A 19,754-nucleotide genomic window follows, 5' to 3' on the forward strand; every position below is an offset into this window, starting at 1 on the left:
AAAAAATAAATAAATAAATTCATTGTGTATTATAACATTCAGTAATCACATTCAAAGCTTTACAGGCTGCAGGCTGTGAAAAGCAGAGCAAAGATAAGCAGCGGAAGAACAAACCATCTGATTTTCCAGCTTATGTGGATGAACAGATTACAGGACAATGGAGTACTAAGACTGCACAAAAAACGGTATGTGGTTTCTTTCAAAAGCACACATGATAGTATTGTTGCATAAGTCCAGTGCTGTTGTTTCACTTTATGCCATCGTTTACATTCACAGTGGATGACAAAAATACCTTTTTTCATCTTACAGGTTTTCTATAGTAAAGATATACGAGCCATGAACCTTGAACGATAATTAGGTTCCATAAGTTTGTTGAGTGTTTATCAAGAAGTCTGCGCCATTGTTAATTTCAGACCTCAATCACTAATGTCTTATTCCATCTTACATGTTTAGTAGCATTTTAGATAATCAGATGAGCCATTGTGAGCATGCTGTTGGTCAGAGTGGGACGTAAAAATTCCCTTTTAACGGGAAAAAACTCCAACATAACCAGGCTCATGGAAAGCAGGAATCTGCTGCAACCAGTTGGGGGTAAGGAGGAGGAGGACAAAAAAATCCCCCAAAATCTAATCAGACAATTTAATCAACGTCACCCAGCTGGACATTGACATCTTAAAGAACCTAAAAAAAGGTAAAGTGGCCTGAGTTAAAACTAGCTAGAACTCCAAGCCAGCTGCAAAACAACAGCCTCAAATGAAATAGGTTTATATCCTGCTATTTGATCAACGTACAAACACTGATGTAACACTGTTGTAAGTTTAATAACTTATTTTGTTATGAGAATATTTTGCATTGAATCAAAGTTTGTGATTGAATAACTAACCAGAAAGACACAGCAATCTTTTTAATCAGACACTTTGATCTACGTGCTGGGAGTTTGTTCAGTACTGCACAACACAACATAAAAGGGTGAGTATTTGTTTGAAATAGCTGGTAATGCTTATATCACATGTGAACTGTACACATCCTCATAGGAGTCAAGTGCAGGTGTCAGAGTAAGTACACTGTACTGTAAGTACATAAATAAAAATCAGGGGTTATGATTATCTTGAATTTTCTTCTTAATTTTTGCTTCCAGTCGACATTGGCCTCTACATCTTTTTGTGTCCAACAATGCTGAGAGAACAAGGTGAACAGTGTTGGTTTGTCTTCAGAAAGATAAAACTGTAGCAGGCATTCTTGGCCTGCTAACTATGAGCTGGTGCCCACACTGCCTATCAAGCCTCATTCCAGGCATATTTCCTAGGAGGGTGAGAAATAGTAGACAAGGAGCTCCAACAAAATCTATACTTCACAGATGAACACAGCTAGTTTACTCACTATTAAAATAATGCATTATTGAGGTTCAGGTTTGCTGCTTTTATAAAAACAACGATTAACCAAGAACACTCAGACTTCTTAAATGTGAAGATTTCATACATTTTTCCAATATCCATGTTTTGTTGTGTTGGTTAGACAAAATAAGCAATGCGAATATATCAACTTCAGCTTTGAGATGGGCATTCTATGTACTAACTAAATAATCTCTAGTTGCAGTCCTACTTAAATAACCAAGAGTTCACCTTATCTTTGCTCCCGTGTGCCTTTCTGACGCTTTGCTTCCAAAGCACGGGACGCAGAGCCTTCAGAGATCAGAACCAGCTCCCAGTTTGGATTTGGGAGGCAGACACCCTCTCGATTTTTTAAGAATAGGTTTGAAACTTTTTGATAAAGTTTATAGTTGAGGCTGAACCAAGTCACCCTGAATTATCACTTATTTATGCTACGATAGGCTTGGGCTGATGCAGGACTTGCCTGTCTGACAGAAATACTTGAACAAATTAACAATTAATCAACTCAAAAAGAAACAACCCTTGTTTCTAGTTTCTTACATGCCCAGATTTTGGTCTGCTGCTTAAATAATTCAGTATGAAGATTTAATGTTGCCCTTTGAGAAAAGAACAAGCTAAGAAAACTGTTTCACTTTTTCCTCTATGATGTCTCAGGACTTGCAGTGAGCTCCTAATCATTTAGTTTGGGGGTTAATGTGACATAGGTGACGTAGTTTATCTACGTGACGTAGATAAACTATCTTGCATGACAGGCAGCGACAGACCGTGTCTGTTTTAGAGGTCAAAGTTCACAGCTGATTATGTCCCACTGTTGCCGATTATCACTAGGACATGTAAATACTTTAACATCCATTCACTGGTTTCCCATTTTCTTCTTAAACACAAAGTTACTTAAAGGTTCCACAGAGAAAACATGCGGTTTCCACACAGCTGCTCTAATCCACTGATCTTTCTGCGTGCAGGTAAGCTTTTATTTTTCACCTATTGTTATTGCCGGGCATCATTTTTGCGTGATAATGGATGTGTTGATGGATTGCTCTGTGACGGGAGGGGGGCCGTGTTTGGGTCTGCCTGGCATCCTGCCATCCACTCAGCCTCTTACAGTTCCTACTCTGGCATCATCATCGATAATAGTAAATGTGACAGCAAAATGGAAGCCTCTTCATTACAGTGTCAGCGGGTTTCAAATCACAGAAGCCTTGGAAAGGATGGCTGATGAACTGTGCAGTTTGCAAGTGTGGAAAAACACAGGTATACAGCGTGAACGTTTGTTACTGTTATAAGTAATAATAAGTGACAGCTATTAATCTGTTAATCTCTTATTACAAATCTCTTATTATAAACATGATAGGGTTGAAGAATTGGATGAATGCTTTAGTATTTATTGGACAATTCCTTTGTGTTATTTTTGTACCTCCTTCATACTTTAACACACAAAGAAGGATGTGCCTCATTTCTTTTTGTTGTATTAAAGAAGAAAGGAAGGCTGTACACAGACAAGAGTGGAGCTTATCTTCATGTAGAACTATCAATAGTGAACGTAGTATTGTAACTACTGCTACTACTAACAAGCTAACAAGCGATCCTTGAGCCCGTGCTTGGTAAGTCAGCCACGGTCTGCTAGCATAAAGTTTGGACACAAGATGGCCAGAGCTTTTGTATCTGAAAAATGAAGCTAATGTAAAAAGTCCCTTAATATGAATTCTAATGGCCAGCAGGGGTTGACTCCTCTGGTTGCACAAGTCTAATTGTACAGAGGTCTATGGGAAGGCACGAATTTGGCTCAGTTGATCGATGACCTCGGTAAACACATTTCTAATAAGTTTATGGTCTCATTTAATGGTCAGCATGACACTTTTTTCTTAATCATTTCCCCCAGTCAAAACGAGGGAAAGTCAAAAAAAAGGATTGATAAGTCACTACAGGATGAGCATGCAGTGCAGAGATCTATCAAGTCCTCGTCAGGATTCAAATACACACACCAAGGTGCTCAATATGCTAATCAGGCCATTGATTTTTTTTCTTAGAAAAATCAGTGGCCCTATAAGTATCTCTTTTCTGTAACTGTTTTCCCAACATCTCACCAACGAGTAGTTACAAAAAGCTTTCCTCCTCCTTGAGCCCAGTCCTACCAGAGAGTTTTTCCTGTTAAAGAGAAGTTCTTCCTCTCCATCATCACCAAGTTCTTGCTCACAGGGGCTCATCAGATTTTATCAGGATTTTATTCTGGCTCTATATAATAAAAACAGAACTGAACTGAAGTACATTATGACATTTTTAACCCAAAAGGACACTAGACGTCAGAAAGAACATTGACAAACTAGACAATCAATTAAAACAAAAATGATATTCTCTCAACATTATGACCACATAAAAAGATGCTTTCATGTGACCTTCTGCAGTAAAGGAAATTACAGACCATGACATTACGTTTTTTGTGGATTTCGTTAAGCTTGATAATGAGAAACGAAAGAAAAAGCATCATGGGAGAACACTGTGCTCTTAAGGATTATCTGCCACCTCGGGCCAAACGAACAAATTTGCAGAGTTCACATCGTTTCTCAGTTCTCATTGGAACCTGTGTGCACATGCCCAACACTAATCTCCACTCCTGGTATAATGGGAAATAAATAGTAATGTCACATTTTATGAGTAAAGATCAGGTAAACGGAGAGAATGACAGCTATGTTAAAGACATGCAGTCAGTCTGCCTCCTGCTTTTATACACTAATTTCGTAACAGACAAATACACCAAACATCTCAGGAATGAACAGAGAAATTGAAAAATAGAACAGGTTTGATGACTCTCCTAAAAAGCTTCAGGGGCACACTGGGTTGTGAAGTCACACGTAGATTAATTGGCTGACATCTCCAACTTCTTTGGACATTTAAAAACACTGAAATGAGCCTAACGCTGACTAAATCCTAGGACTGATGATGTGGACCGTCAACAAAAGGGCAGAATGTGACCTTTCCAGGGGCTATTTATGAGGCCCCCATTAACAAGCAACAAAATTTGTTTTGCCCAGTCAGGGTATCAAATGTCAGACATGCTGCAGTCTGGATGCCATTTTGATCATTCCATGGACAATCTGAGAAATACCTCCAAGTAGGTGATGTAACAAACAGACCAGACAATGTGTGCACAACCTGCCCTATATTTAGATGATGTGCCTGCTAGGTCTTCATGAAGACCTAGCAGAGATTCAGCCAATAAAATCTATGCTATTCAGCAACTTTTATGCATTTTATTATTAACGCTCAAGAATTTAAGTGGAATTAAATTAAAATGTATGGCTAAAACTTCTGGTCAACTAATCTGCAATAAACTGCAGCAGTCTTTCCTTTGAGGAAAACAAATGTCAATACCGTTGTACCATCTTGCATGCAAGACTTCAGAAAATATCCCAAACATGGAAATTACAGGGCGTTTGTCTGATCCTATAATTTGACTGGACATACAAGCATGTGAGCTGGGATGTCTGTCAAGTATTTTGAGTAGGGAAGCAAAAAGGACCCAAAACAAAACAAAACAAAAAAAAAAATCAGTGGGCAGAGCTGCAGGGAAATTAGTCATCCATGTCAGCCATCTTGGCAGACATCCTATATTTGGTGTTGACTGTGAGAACTCCTGAGAGAATAGGAAAGCAAATAAACCATAACAAGACTGTGATAATATACGGACTGTAACAACACTGCAGTACATACCCATGGTGGCAGCTCTGTGGTTGGCACACTTTGCTTCACCACTTTCTCCTCCTGCTGCAGGAACGCTAAGGCACGGTTTACCCTGTAGTCCTTGTTGCCATAGTTCTTCCTCCAGTAGAAAAGCATTGCAAGTCCAATCAGAACCCAGCTAAAGCTGAATTCAAAATATCCCAAGACGTAGATGGGAAATATGAGGGCAAAAGTCTTGGCAAAGTTAATCCACATGTGAGTGACATCTGTCAGGGATGATTGCTGCTCTTCGGCCAGCTCTTCTGGGGACAGAGGTGGACCCACTGTACTTGTGGGGGTGTTAGGTGCTGCAATGGGGCCATTGGCTTTGGCACCCTGTCCCGCTGAACCGTCCATCTTGTTACTCATTTGCCCTCTGGAAAAACAGTAAATTACAGGAAAATGTTAGTGCTTATTCACACGCTACAGAAGCAGAAGCAGACAAAGCTCTGTTTTTTTACTACAAAGAAAAGGCCTTGTGGCTGCAAGATTTCCATCTGCATAAACCAAATTCTAAGAGATGAATGCAGACACAGTTATGCCCAAAGGAATAAAACAACTTTAAACTTAACAGTGTCACAAGAAACTGTGAAACGATCCCCTCAAATGAACACCACGATTGCTATGTAGTCATTTTTTTTAAATTAGAGATTGACTTCAGTAATTAAAACTGGATGAGAAATATTGGTTTCCTTCCTGTGAAATAAAAGAATTCAGTAATAACAACCACAATTTCTATGTTCAAAAGTAAAAACTAGAAGGTTTTAGGACCAAGTACAAAAAGTGCAACATTTATTTTAATGTAAAGCATTGGTATATATATAAAAATGTCCAATTCAGTAGTAATGGGCCTTCTCCAGAGGATCCATGTTGTCTTAATTCCCCTTCAACAAGCAGGCTGTAGTAGCCTGCATGCAAATGACAGAAAAATACATTAAAGCTGCAAACTAATCCCCGTTAAACAAATCTGTACAAGAAGGGAAAATCTTCTTTTTGGCCTGCAGTGTCAATCAATACAGACTACAGGCTAAGCTGTCGTTTATCTTTTTCTCTCGCACAAAACTCCCTTACAAAAATGCCCATTTTTTGTGTCTAAGGAACAGGGGGAGAGAACGCTTTAGATAGAAACGAATTTATTACCTGCTGGAAGACAATTAGAGTCACTCTTTAATTCGGCATGTATTTATTGCACCTCCTCGCATTTCTACGGGAGTATTTTAACTTTGAAAAGTGCCTCAACCGTCCTCGCTTCAGTCTTGCGCTGCCAAAACACTGCAGTGGATGACACCGGCAAGTGTGAAGGCGTCATTAAAGTACACTCTTTACTGCTAAATGTGTTGTTTTATGTGGCTATATGCGAGCCGAATAAAAGAGCATCAATGATTAAATCAGAGTGTACTTACACGATTCATAAAAACGTACATAACTTGACTGTTAAATAGTGCAAGACTTAAATCCTCATTTCTTGGATGGAGTCTGACACCACAGAGTGACACGTATTAGGGCTAGGACTTCACCTACCAGTACTACGTGCATCAAACACCAACGAAAAACAACTTCTTTTTCTTCGCTTACCGCCAAGGAAGAGTCACACTCACCGGTATCCACCTGCGACATTCGCTGCTCCTTGAAAAATGAATTAATAATCACTTTGACAGCTTCGTCCACTGCATGCCGACAAGCTCAACTCTTAATAACCCTGCTCCCCGTCAGCACATCCTACTGTGAGGGCGAGCAGTCCGCCTCAGCAAGCCTGCAGGAAACTGTCATCGCGGGAAAGAGGTCAGCCTCCTTCAGGGAGGGAGCGTCAAACCGCACAGCACTGCAGCAGACACGGGTGCCACCCGGTGGCGGAAAATCCACCACAGACACCGAAAGAAAACTAGTTTTAAATGATAAGATTCAAGTTTGGAAAATAAAATTTCAAACAGACTTAGTTTAGCATGGTAGTGACGGATTAGAAGCAGTTGAACTGACCATTTTACTTTCGCTATTTTCATAAAGTGCTCAGATAAAGTGTTGCGATTTTTTTGCCAGTTCAACACTGGTTTACCGTTGTATATATAGAGAAAAGTGATTGTATATAAAATAGTGACTATAAGTGTCACATGCCTAATCTAGATTTAAAGCCCTCCTTGGCATCTCCTCCCAGGTCTAAGTCCAGCTCATATATTCAACCATCAGGTATAACGTTATGTGGCTGCAAGAAGAAGGAGAAAACTGAAACGGCAACTAAACGGTGCCGACACCGCCACCTGGGGGTGGGGTTACACCCCAGGAAATATTAGATTAACCAGTGCAAACGTTTTTTGCGAAGGCACACAGGTTTGTTATTGACAAAGACAGAGGCGTGGCAATCAATAATTTATTAAACAAAATAACTGAAAATTAAGACTACAAGACATTTAATTAAAACGCCAGATATTGCTTAAAAACAACAAAATTCTTTGATTAATTCAGTTAAAGACAGGCAACTCGGAGAGGCCAGGGAAAAGTGCCCAAGGGGTGCTACCAGATACCCGCGATTCGCACTGCAGTTCTCGCTGCAACTTAAATGGGGTTTTATACTCATATTCAGGTGTTTATCCTCAAATGCATGAGAGAAAACCTCACCAAAAGTGCTTAATCTCCCCCAACATACTGCAGACAAAACCTTTCTTGAGGGTTTCCTGGACTTAGTACCAGTCAGCTCAGCTATTAGACAATGCAAAGGAGCAGCCAACTAGGCAAATCTTTCAACAAAACAGCAATAGCAGATTGCAGAGCCAAAGAAGGAAACCGACTCCACTTAGAAATGGTTTCTATTTTATTGGTGTTTGTAGGCACACACAAATAGCTCGAAAAAAGGAACACTGTTCCAACTTTACTTTGAGACCTTCTTCCTGCAGATGGCCCAGCACAACGTCCAAACAACTCATATTCTCCTCTACTGTAGAAAGAACACAATGACATCATCCAAGTAGAGCAGTAATGACCGACAGTGCTGGTCTCCAAAGATTCTATCCCTTAATTTCTGAAATGTACTCGGGGCATTACACAACTTAAAAAGGCATTCTATTCCACTCAAGCAGCCTAAATGGAATACAGAAGGGGACTTGGTTATAACCTGCTGCAAGGTCCAAAGTTGAAAACCAGCTGACACCTGACAAAGCATCAAGGGACTTGTCAATACCGGGTAAGGGGAAGGCATCCCTGTGGGGCACCCCCTAGTGTCAGAATACACAATGCATCGTAGTTTGTTGTGTATGGGGCATAGCCGTGGACCGGTCAGGGTGCCCATGCTGACCCACAGACCAAAGTGCCACAATAATGTGAGCATGTCAGAACTGGAACACGGAGCAAAGGAAGAAGGTCTGGTCTGATGAACCCTTTTTTTTATACCACGTGGATGGTGGTGTGCGTTCTTTACTGAGGAACACCTGAGACTTTGATTTACTATGCAAGCCAGAGGAGACAGTGTGATGGTGAAACCTCATGGGAAACCTTGGGTCATGCCATCCATGTGGATGTTCCACTTGAATTATACTTCTGCATCAGGTCTACGTTATAACTTACTGAAACACTATTTTAAAACTACGCCGCAGCCTTCTAGTAACCTGACTGTGAAATGATCAGGACCCACCAGGTGTTTGATTGTCAGTTGCAGTTCTTTTATTTTGACCCACAGCGTTTCCCACTGCTTCGACACCTTGTGTTGAACCAGGAAGCCAGCTTTCCAGCTCCCTCCCACACCACACACACTGCTCCTTCCCAACTCCAGACACTAAAAGAGGGGAGAGCTCATTAATTACAATCCCTCTCACCTGTCCCCTCTGACCTCCTGGCAATGAAGGAGGGGCACTGAAAAACGTAGAATGAAAAGTTTTGTTAGTCTTTTAAATTTTTTTTTATTAATTGGTGTCCCTTATTAATCGAATAAAGTAAGTAAATAAGTAAACCAGCTACGTGACTGAACTTTCCTAAAATAGTAGAGGCTGTGTTGATGGCGCTTTCACCACTTACAAATGAAGTAGAATCGTGTAGTCCACGTAGGTCATGTAGGTGACTGTAAATATACAAAGTGTCATAGCAGAAAAGAAAGAAATGAGAGGAAGAGAAGGAAAATTAAGGGAAGTTGATTTGTTAAATGTCTTACAAAAGAAACTTGTACAACAGTTTTGCTATCAGCAGTTCTTAAAGCCATAGTTTCACATGTGACACTATATCTTGCACATTTCTATTGCACTTTTCTATTGCACTGTTGTGCCTGCGCTGTCTTGTGTCTGTATCGTTCTGTCTGGTGTTGAACTGTCTTTGTTGTGTTTTGGGTTCATTTTTTTTATTTTTTTGGGCAATTTTTGCAGTTTTTGCAGACTTGCACTTTATGTAGTCTTATGTTGATTGTCTACTATATGTCATATGTAGCTCCATGGCCTTGGAGAAACGTTATCTCATGTCACTGTGTACTGTACGACTTCACATGGTTGGAATGACAATAAAGCCACTTGACTTGACTAACACTTGACTAACATATTTAAAAATATACTTATCACAACTTAATGCATTACCTTTAATTCCAGAAACAGCCAGTGAGAATGGAGCAGCAGCTTCTACCTCTCCAAATGATTCACATGACGTGACACAAGCTGAACTCAGAGTGGCAATCAAAGGTTACCTCAAGCAATCATTTGTATCAATAGTAGTTTCAACTGGAAGCTCAGCAGCACTACCATCAAGTACAATTTAGCTGAATCAGTGATTCTTAACTGGTGTGCCATCAGGAAAGCAAGACATTGTGAATAAGCTAGTGCGTGTCAGGCTGATGAACTATCACTTTGAAATTGCCTCTTAATTTTAAAAAAAAGGTTGTTGATAATCATTTATATGGCTATGGATGCAATCAGCATGGTACTATTTAATCACTGTATATATCCACAAGACCATTGGACTTCCTTATAATAAAATCTCTAATTTTTCCCTTTGGTGACATCAAATGAACACTAATAGAAAATGGATTTAGACTCTTTCACAATTAGCAAAATAACTGCAGTATTTACTATTATCATGGCATGATGGCAGTGAAGAGAACATAAACACTAAACGTCCTTGGGGTGGTGAGAAGGATGAAGAAAGTTAGTGTTACAAAGCTAAGATAGCATTTTTAAGCTTTTTATGCCTCAAGAATCATAAATACGTGAATAAAAATTAAGTAAATGATGTACTCTGAAGCTCGATATTCCAAGGAAAAATCATGTAACCATAAATAAATCGTTGATAGGTATGCTGAGAAGTTAGGGTTGAAATTTGAGATTTCAAATATTGCAGACTTATGCCATAAGACATATTTTAGAATTTTATAAAATGAGGTATATGGACAGTTCATTACTGGCCACCATAAGGTCCACTCCAGATTGCTGTAGCTGTTGTGGCCAAATTATTTGTTGAAAAAAAAAAAAATCAAATGATGAATGAGAGCTATAAAGAAATGAAGGTCTGCTCATAGTGACTGCTTACGTATATCTATACTCAATACTCTATATCAATACTCTTTTTCTGACAAAGTTGTATTTTTGCTCAGTGTATATAGCATTTGTATTCTATTTTTATCCTATTGTTTATGTCATATTATTATATTTTATTCTATTGTATACAGTATTTTATTTTATTCTATTATATTCTGTACAGTTGTGTACAGTATCTTATTCTTATTCTATTCCAGTGTTCTCTAATTTTTGCTATATAACTTTGCACTGTCCACTTTCTGCTGTAACAAAACAAATTTCCCACATGTGGGACTAATAAAGGTTATCTTATCTTATCTTATCTTATCTTATCTTATCTTATCTTATCTTATCTTATCTCATCTTATCTTATATGGCACACAGTTCTACACCCTAGGTTGTAGAACTCCAGGGTGAGGCCCCGGTAACCCTATCCTAGGCAAGGTAACCAGGTCCCTTGTTGTATTTTTCTTCATACGGATTTTATGACTTACTCTTTGTTTTGGTTTCTCACCCAGGACCAATTTGGCTTGGCGGACCTATCAGGTGTAAATTGCCCACAACAATATGGTTCCTGGGATTATCCAGGTGCACAAAGCTCTCCCCTACAATAAGGTGGAAATTCATAAAACTGATTGCCACGCTTGTGCCTTAGGATTACCTTGTTGTCAGGGGTGTCACTGCTTAGACTGCTGCTCACACAACGGATATATGTATGTATGTATGTATGTATGTATGGATGGATGGATTTTAAAATTTCTTTGTGTTAATCCATAAAAAATAGAAAAAAATATGACTTTTGTTTGCTATCTAAACAACTGAGATGCCTTTTACCAGTATTCCAACTTCGAATGGTGCAGAATACACAGATAAGCACAAGCGATCTAAATAAATTTATTTAGTCACCCTAACCTTTGCATGAAATATGAATGGAAGCAAACACAAACAGCACAAACACAATTTCCATAATAAAAATATGTAAACTATGTTTGCTCTTATAATTCATTGATATATTTTATGCATCTTTGTATGTATTTTTTTTCCCTATGAACCTGATGTGACACTAAAATAGCCAATGAAGATATAATACAATGTGCTTGTCTTCCGGGAGCCAATCCCTTATAGTAATCTTATAGCCTAAACCCATTAGTCAGCATTATTTAGAGCAGGTAAGAAAACTGCCCAGATAAATGAAGATAGTTTTAGCAGCCTTATGAGGTCTAGTGGAAGAAATTTACCTGTGCAGTTCATCGCTGCTCTCAGTGCCTACTTGGGCAGCAGGCAGAAACCATTTCTCCACTAGAGGTCATGAAAGTGTTGTAAACTGAAGCATCACAGCTACTGTAGACACACGTGTAGACAATCTGGTATCAGGTGACAAATTAATTAACTTTTTCTTCTTATCTTAATAATTAGCATGTTTCAGTGCCAATCTTCAGTCTTATATAGCGCCTTTCTACTCTCCTGAGCACTTAAAGTGCTTTATACAACTTGTGCATTCACCTATTCACACAAGCACATTTTCCAAGTGGTTTCTAACTAACATTCACACACACATTCATACTCCGATGGATGCATCAAAGAGCAATTTGGGGTTTGTATCTCTGGCAAACAGACTAGGGGAAGCCAGGAATCGAACCACCAACCTTTCGATCAGTAGATGACCTGCTCTACCGTCTGAGATACAGCCACCCCAAACATGAACGCTTAACATGAAACAGTTAAAGCCACTTGGAGGACATTCCATAAAGTTGGTCCTGCATATGATACAATGGGCTGGTGTTTTGAATATTATATTTAAAAAAAGAAACAAACACCCCACTCGCCCTGCGGGGAGTCTTTATCCTTCAAGCTGAGGTCCTTTGTAAGAGGTCGGGGAGCTTGAGGGTTGCTAGATCTCCTGTTTCTACGACTGTGCTCTTGACAAAGGATGCACAAAGATCTTGGCTGCCGTTTCTGGATCTGTTAAATCAGTCAGAGAGAGGTGAACAAAATCTCATTTAATGTCTTACATTAATGTAATACAGGCCTAACATTTATGTTACATTCATACATTGTAATGAATAAATCAATTATTTCTTCATTATATGGCATTAATGATATATACATTATTAAGGTGTATTAAATTATGCATGACAGTCACACAGTCCAGCGGGAGAGACGTGAAGAAGGAGAAAGAACATGTAAATGCAGCAGAATAAACAAACAGAAGTGAGTTTTAATTAGACGTTCCATTTACTCACAAGTGTAGGTGTTTGTGTCTGCAGGGATATTAGAGGAGAGGAGATCGAGTTTAAAAAGTAATGAGAATAAAGAAGCAATATGTAAATGCTCAGAAAGTAGCAAAGGTTAGTAAATAGATATAAAAAAAGAAAAGGAAAGAAACGAAATATCAACAAAATACGTTTTCTCTCTTTTATCGTAGAGGGAAATATAAATGAAATATACTATTGAAGTGATTTGGCACCATATAAATAAAACTGAACTGAACTGAATCACATTTGGCTGATACAAAAGGATATTTTTTGAAGGTGATGGTAAGCTGAATGTGAGGGACACTTTTTACAAAACGTCAACCCAGAGGTGACACAGATCCACAGACTATCGCCATTTCTTGACAACGTCACGCTCTGGTGTCTTTTTCAGGACTGGGGATAATTTGTGATTACCTGAAATTGTCCCCACCACTAATCTGATACCAATACATGAGTTTATATATTTATTACAAAGTCTCTGAGTCCCACCTCTCTCAGCCAATATTGGTAATGAGATTAGTTTTGCCACTGGGCTGTAACTAGATCTGACAACTTGATGTGCATGTAGGCCAAGTGAGCATCCTTATTATAGGCAGTGTACATGCATTTAGTCTTGGGCTTGTTTTCAAGCCTCAGAAGAGCTGCCCACATAAGACTTTTTCCATCAGAAGGTTAATGATACACTGTGGTTTTATCCTGAGTTTTCTGTCCACATTTTATGACCGCCACTGTTTTCTTATAAGGAAATCCATATAAATAAAATAGATTATCTTGTGTTTATGCTGGTCTCACAGTCCATCTCCCACGTGCACTCTGATGCTTGGATACATCAGCATAGACCCCTTTTAGTTTGGGTCAAGATCCACTCTTCAGTTTAGGTCACTGCAGACCAAAGTAAACTGAGACATTACAATGAGCACTTTTTGCTCCATGAAAAAAAAAGGTATATATGCCGTGATTGTCATTATTCTCATTTCATTTTCTCGACTGCTGGCGGAGTAATGGCAGACACGGATGATGAAAAGGAGGCAGAACAATGTGCTTCTCAAAATGAGGGTGTGAAACAAGCAATTTGCAACTCCACTGCAGCAAAGCAATACATATCCTGTTTGTGTGCACCGTTCAGGTTTGGAGAAAGAAAAGTGGTAAGAGGCAGGAAAGGAGCTCAAGCTCAAAGCCAAGTTCCCCTTGAGAAAAAATAGGTACAGCAGAAATAGTCTGTTTTGAATAATACTAACAATACTAATGATGGCAGGATTTCTCGGTGCATTTCAAAACCATCAATTTATTTAAGATTGGGTTAAGTTTAAAGTTAGCTTTAGGTAGCAGTCCACATACTCACAGAGTATTTTATGAATAATTGCTGTGCGACCTTTTGGTTGGATCAATATGGTCTTGTTATTGTAAGCAAGTCCAGACCCGGATTTGAACCCTCGATATGCTCTGCCAAACACAGCGATATTACCACTGTATTATCAGCACAAAAAAGGAATACGAATAAAAATGTTTGTGACCCGAAAAGAATTCATGATCAATACCCCGTGTGGCGGTTCTTAATTAAAGAAAAGAACAGCAGGAAGACAGCAGCAGCATGTGACCTTTTTCTTCCTATGAAGATTTTTCCATTTTGGTCCAACGATGCCAAAAAAAAAAAAAAAAGCTTTCTCAAAGGTTAAGGAATAATTGCTGTTATGGTTAAAAGAAACGAAATATTGGTTGTTGGAAGGAGATGGTAAATTATCAGAGGTCTACTGAGTTGTTTTCTTTCTGCCTACATTCTTGTGTTATAAAACTGTCACAGAGCCTGTTCCTCTCCTCTTCCTTTCTCTGGTACACAGTTTTATCACTTAAAACATAAACACATTGTGATTGGGAATTTGGTGAAAGCAATGCCCGGAGGTTCAAACATTATGTTGACTTGGTAGATACCTGTGTCTGGTGTTTGGGCGTATGGGGCGTTGGACACTGTTATCTCCAAGAATAGTGCCACATGTTATTGTTTAGCAGGGCTTGCACAAAATTTCTAATTCTGCAAACTGTTTCATTAGCTTGAAGGAAAAAACCTTTTTTTCTTCTTATTTTTAAGCCTTCATCTCATACATACAGAATATATATCATTGCATTTAAATGCAAAACCGGTGTCTGTTTTCAGATAACAACCCTCTGTGCTGTTTTCAGTAATGAGAAAATTATGCACACTCCAAACCAGATTACACATTCAAGCACTCTGTAAACTCACACAGAAAACTAATGCATGTAAGCTCTGTGTCCCTATGTAACATGGGGTTAGACCCCCTTTGCCTTCAGAACTGCCTCATTTTTTTGTGTGCCATCGATTCAATAAGATGCTGGAAACATCAGAATTTTTGGTCCATATGGATATGACGACATCACACAGTTACTGCGGACCTGTTGGCTGTACAGCTATGATGTGAATCTTCTGTTCCATCAGCTCCCAAAGGTGCTTTATTAGATTGAGATCAGCTGACTGAGGTGGCCATTTGAGCACAGTGAACTCCTTGTTGAATTCAAGACACTAGTTTGACATGAATGGAGGTAGTGGGTCATAACAGATAAGTTTGGCTGTTCATGAATTTAAAACTTCTGATTTATAAAGTTTCGTCCTTCAGTCCTTCTCTTGCACCATGACATCAATGCAAAGTTCATAACTGAGATAAATGATTGATTAAATTGAGCCTATTTTCATTAAATAACACGCCTGAAATAATCTTATTTTTTAATCAAATCCTGTTACATTAAAAACAATTTATATGAGCAAATTTATCAATACCATTGTCATTTTAATTAGTTTTTATCGTTACATCACATCATTTTTTTGGTGAGCTCCACTGAACCTTGGCCTCAAATCTTCAAGAGGAGAAGAGAGACTTTTAAAAGTAAAAAAAAAAGAAAAAAGAAATAAATTAAAAGACAGGATGATGCATTCCCCCACATCTGTATCAGGAAGGCACATTTTGTGCAGCCAAACTGTTTAAAATCTGGATTATACACAAGCCATAAAGCAGCTGAAGCAGTTGGACGGCTGTTTTACATTTTTGTGCCTGCTTGTTGTAATGCACTGTTGATACTTTTGCTCACAGCAGAGCTCCCGATGGTCCCCGGCTTTGTGTAAATATGTGCCACTTCATCCTGGCTCTGCTTTCATTAGCTCACTATACAAGGTAGAAACCATGTACACAGCTGCGAGTGTATGTATAATGGAGGATTGAGGGGGGTTCTGGTAATCCCCACTAAATCCGGACGTAGAAGTTTGAAGCGACATTTTAGCTGAATGGATGACATGCTTCATCAGCCAGTTCCCCTTTAAAGTTGACCTTTAAAGACACTTTCTATAAATGCTATGTGCAGTGGAAAATCTACAGTGAGGAAGAAAAAAACTAGTGTGATGATTCCAGCTGGAATTACAATAAAAGCCGAAGTTTGTGATTCTGTCAGGACTAGTGCATGGACTGGTCCAATATGTAAAAATGGTTACAGACCAGGAGCTATTTTGGGAAATATATAAAATATCATGCAGCTTACTTATCAGCATGAAACTCTTTCGGTTCCATTATGTATAAAATATCTGTCTCAAAAGCAAAAGTTGCATGTGAAAAATAAAGTTAATTCTGTCTCCCATCATGCAACTGGGCTTAAAATGTACCCTGCTCCATGTCTGTCTGCCTCATATCCTAGGATGTCAGGTTATAGCAACTACAGAAATACTCTGATGATTCTGCAGTGGTTTGATGTATTAGTGATGGGCAGGAGGAGAACAGAGCACTAATGGTTGATTTTGTGGAGTGGTGTGGGAGAAATCATTTCCTTCTGAATGTGAGAAAGACCCGAGAGAGCGACTGACTTCAAAAAGTACAGCTACACAGCCCGTGTCTCTCCTGAGGGAGGATGTTGGTGGTGTGAAGGAGAACAAGTACCCACAGCGACTACAGTACAGGCTGAACTGAAGCAGCTCAACATAGAGGCAGTATACAAGGAGGAACTGAGCAGACTCTATTTCCTAAGGAAGCTGAGATCCTTCAGCTTGAGCAGCAGAATGATGGAGTTTCTATCACTCAGCTGTGGCAGGTGCAGTGTACTTAGCTGTGGTCTGCTGGGAGAACAGCAGCAGAGCAGGAAACACCAACAGAATGAATAAACTAATTAGGAAGTCCAGCTCTGTGACTGGCTGTAAACTGGACTTTCAGTGGTGGAGGTGTGTGTGTTCTCTCGTGCTTGCCAGTCTTCCAGACCGGATAACAAGAATGTTCTCCACGACTAAGAGGAGGAGCTCCTCTTAGACATCATAGCAACCAAGCTGGATCGGCATAGCAGTCAATACTTAAGCATATAACAGGTTTGTTGTTGTAGGAAGGCCCCGGTACGACACAGACCAGACGTCACTGCGCTTGGAGTGCGAGTTTCCCTTTGTTTATATCTATATACAGAACAGAGGCTGTTTCAGCCTCGTCAGCTCGGCTCAGCCGGCTCCTTTTCAGCTGCTCCAGCTCAGCTCAGCTCAGCTCAGCTCGCCTTGACTGATCCCAGAGGACCACTGAAACACGGAAGGCATGATGACACAACTGACAGCAGTTGCCATACCAGTCTATAAAATCATCTGATTTTATGTAATACATGATGATAATGATGATGATTGTTATTATTATTGTTAGTATTATTATTATCTCACTTTTTTTTTTTTTTTTGCTTTGGATCCACTTTCTGGTAAGAACTTGTTAATTTTATTTTGAATATTTCCTTCTGGTTCTCTGACTTGTGTCCTCTGACATGAGTGTCAAGAGGATGATAATTATTATTAAAGCCATCTGCTACACAAAACCGATGAAGCAAAAATGACTTCTTGGAAACAGCAAAATTGGTTGCTGTTGTGTTAACCTATGGGGGTCATTACACTATCTGGGACGGTCATTTGTTCCTGAATGTTACAGAATGAGGAAAACACTTCATCCCCTTCACTCTATACAGTGAAAAACACTCAATATTTGAATATCAGCTTTGCCAAAATTACAGTGTTGCCCATATTTGCATCACATACCTGTGTGACCGTCATAGCTTTACACTAAATTTTTAGTTTAACCATCTTAATAAAGTTGAAAAAATATTTTTCTCCCCAAGTTTATTAGTTTTCAGTTTTTCTGTCAAACTCTGTATTTATAGTACTTATTGTCATTTCAGTGATTATCATATATCTGAACATATGTATTACCCATAGCTATGTAGAGAACATGACCACTCCAATCATTAGTAGCATAGAAAATATGGCAACAAGCAACCTACAAATGGAAAGACATTTTATTGCAGCAGATACACAAATTAACTTTAGATATGCAAAAAAATCGATATTTTTTTTTTTAAATATTTAAGGTAATGAAAAAACACATAGAGCAGATTCAGGGTGATGCATGTATAAAAATTATTTAGTTTCCTCCTGCTGAAATACACTGCGGCACTTTTTCTTTTGGAGTGTCCAAATGGCCAGTTTGCCCAAAATGCTGACAATGATTAATTTCTCAAACCCTCTGGTGGTGGGGTATAAATCCATGTACCTTCATGTGAGGGTCAGAGGCACCAAACTAATTTCACCTAAAAGGTCAGAGCTGTAGTAATTTGAGTCAGGCGGTGTATTTGTTGTTAGCTACGGTCTCGACCCACTTCTAACACTGGAAAAACAGACGCTGCAATTATAAAGGAGCAGTTTACAGAACATGAATGAAAAGTATCCTCCTCTTATTCTCAATAACGTCCACATTTCCATGGTGGAAACCAACATAACAAGCAACCAGTAGGGACGGGTTGGTGCTCCCCTTTAAGTTGTCACATTGCCATTTTGACTGTGTTGCTTTGTACCATACCTTTCAAGCAATTTGTCTCTCACTCATGCTTCGCCTGTGCCTGTTTCCTGTGTTATGACTCAGCTTGCTGCCTGTGAACTTATTTTTTTCCCCAAATCCATCCTTTGTTGTGCATTTTGGTCTGACAAGGGGAGCAAGAGCAGTCACTGAAATGGGCAGTATGAGATGCACCGGGGGAGACGTGCTGATACCACTCAGAGCAGACTGCTCAACAAGTGATTTTCTATCGTTATCAGCTGAAAGAATACAGGGGATGACATTTTTAAATATTTTGCAGAAAAGGCTAAATGTAAACACAAGATCCATCCATCCATCCATCCATCCATCCAGCCATCCATCCATCCATCCATCCATCCATCCATCCAGTGGAAGAAAAAGTAGGATGAGAGCATTACAAGTTGTTACGAGGAAGATGAGTGGATGTAGTCAGACTTTGCAGTTTGGTAGGATCACACTACCCTCTTCACATGTGAACAAGCAGGCCCCAGTTTGACCCATTGTTCTGCTTCGCCTGTTGTGCGTTACACAACATCTTTCTATAGCTCTGATTGTATTCACAGCATAAAAATGTGGTGGGGATGAAAAGATGCCTGATTGCAAGTGTCACTGTTGTAATGGTAATGAGAGAAGTGGGGGAACTGTGAATTGCACTTCACAGTGGGCAATGAGGGCCAGTTAATTACAAATATAAACAAAAAAGTCCAAATGGTTTCAGTGTTCACAGTTCACTTCAAGTCTTTGTTTAAAGACAAGCGAATGCTGAATGTTACATAATTAGTGAATAAGGAAGGTTGAAGGGTCGTAGCCTCTTTGTGAGGAGGTCATTGATTGATATACAAAGTACTGGCCACTGATTATCATGTCTTCTATCAAGAGTCAGTGTTGTTCTTTTTCTGTTTTTTTAATATGTGACCTTTCTCCTGCTTCAGTCATGTTCTCAAAAAAGTTTGGGTTTTTCTGAACATTAACCATGAAAGGTGCCCTGTCAGGCTTTCTAATAAACAAAGAAAAGTTATTTGGTGTTACTCATGGTAAAAGTGT

The 19,754-nt window shown here is 39.2% G+C and overlaps 1 protein-coding gene across 3 annotated transcripts in view; it reads right to left on the bottom strand.

Moving 5' to 3' along the window:
- The window catches only part of esyt2a (extended synaptotagmin-like protein 2a), a 52,491-nt gene extending 45,596 nt beyond the window's left edge, over positions 1-6,895 (bottom strand). The window contains exons 1-2 of one of the 3 annotated variants that reach the window (XM_031754371.2): positions 6,684-6,895; positions 5,100-5,484 (exon numbers count right to left, since the gene is read on the bottom strand). In XM_031754371.2, the coding sequence (XP_031610231.2) occupies positions 5,100-5,477 (378 nt within the window). In that variant the 5' untranslated portion in view covers positions 5,478-5,484; positions 6,684-6,895. The remainder of the gene's footprint in view (positions 1-5,099; positions 5,485-6,683) is intronic. The other 2 variants (XM_031754369.2, XM_031754372.2) reach the window with 2 other exon arrangements.
- Between the last annotated feature and the right edge of the window lie 12,859 nt (positions 6,896-19,754).

Source organism: Oreochromis aureus, linkage group 18 (genome assembly GCF_013358895.1).
Source record: "Oreochromis aureus strain Israel breed Guangdong linkage group 18, ZZ_aureus, whole genome shotgun sequence".
Classification (NCBI taxonomy): Eukaryota; Metazoa; Chordata; class Actinopteri; order Cichliformes; family Cichlidae; genus Oreochromis; species Oreochromis aureus.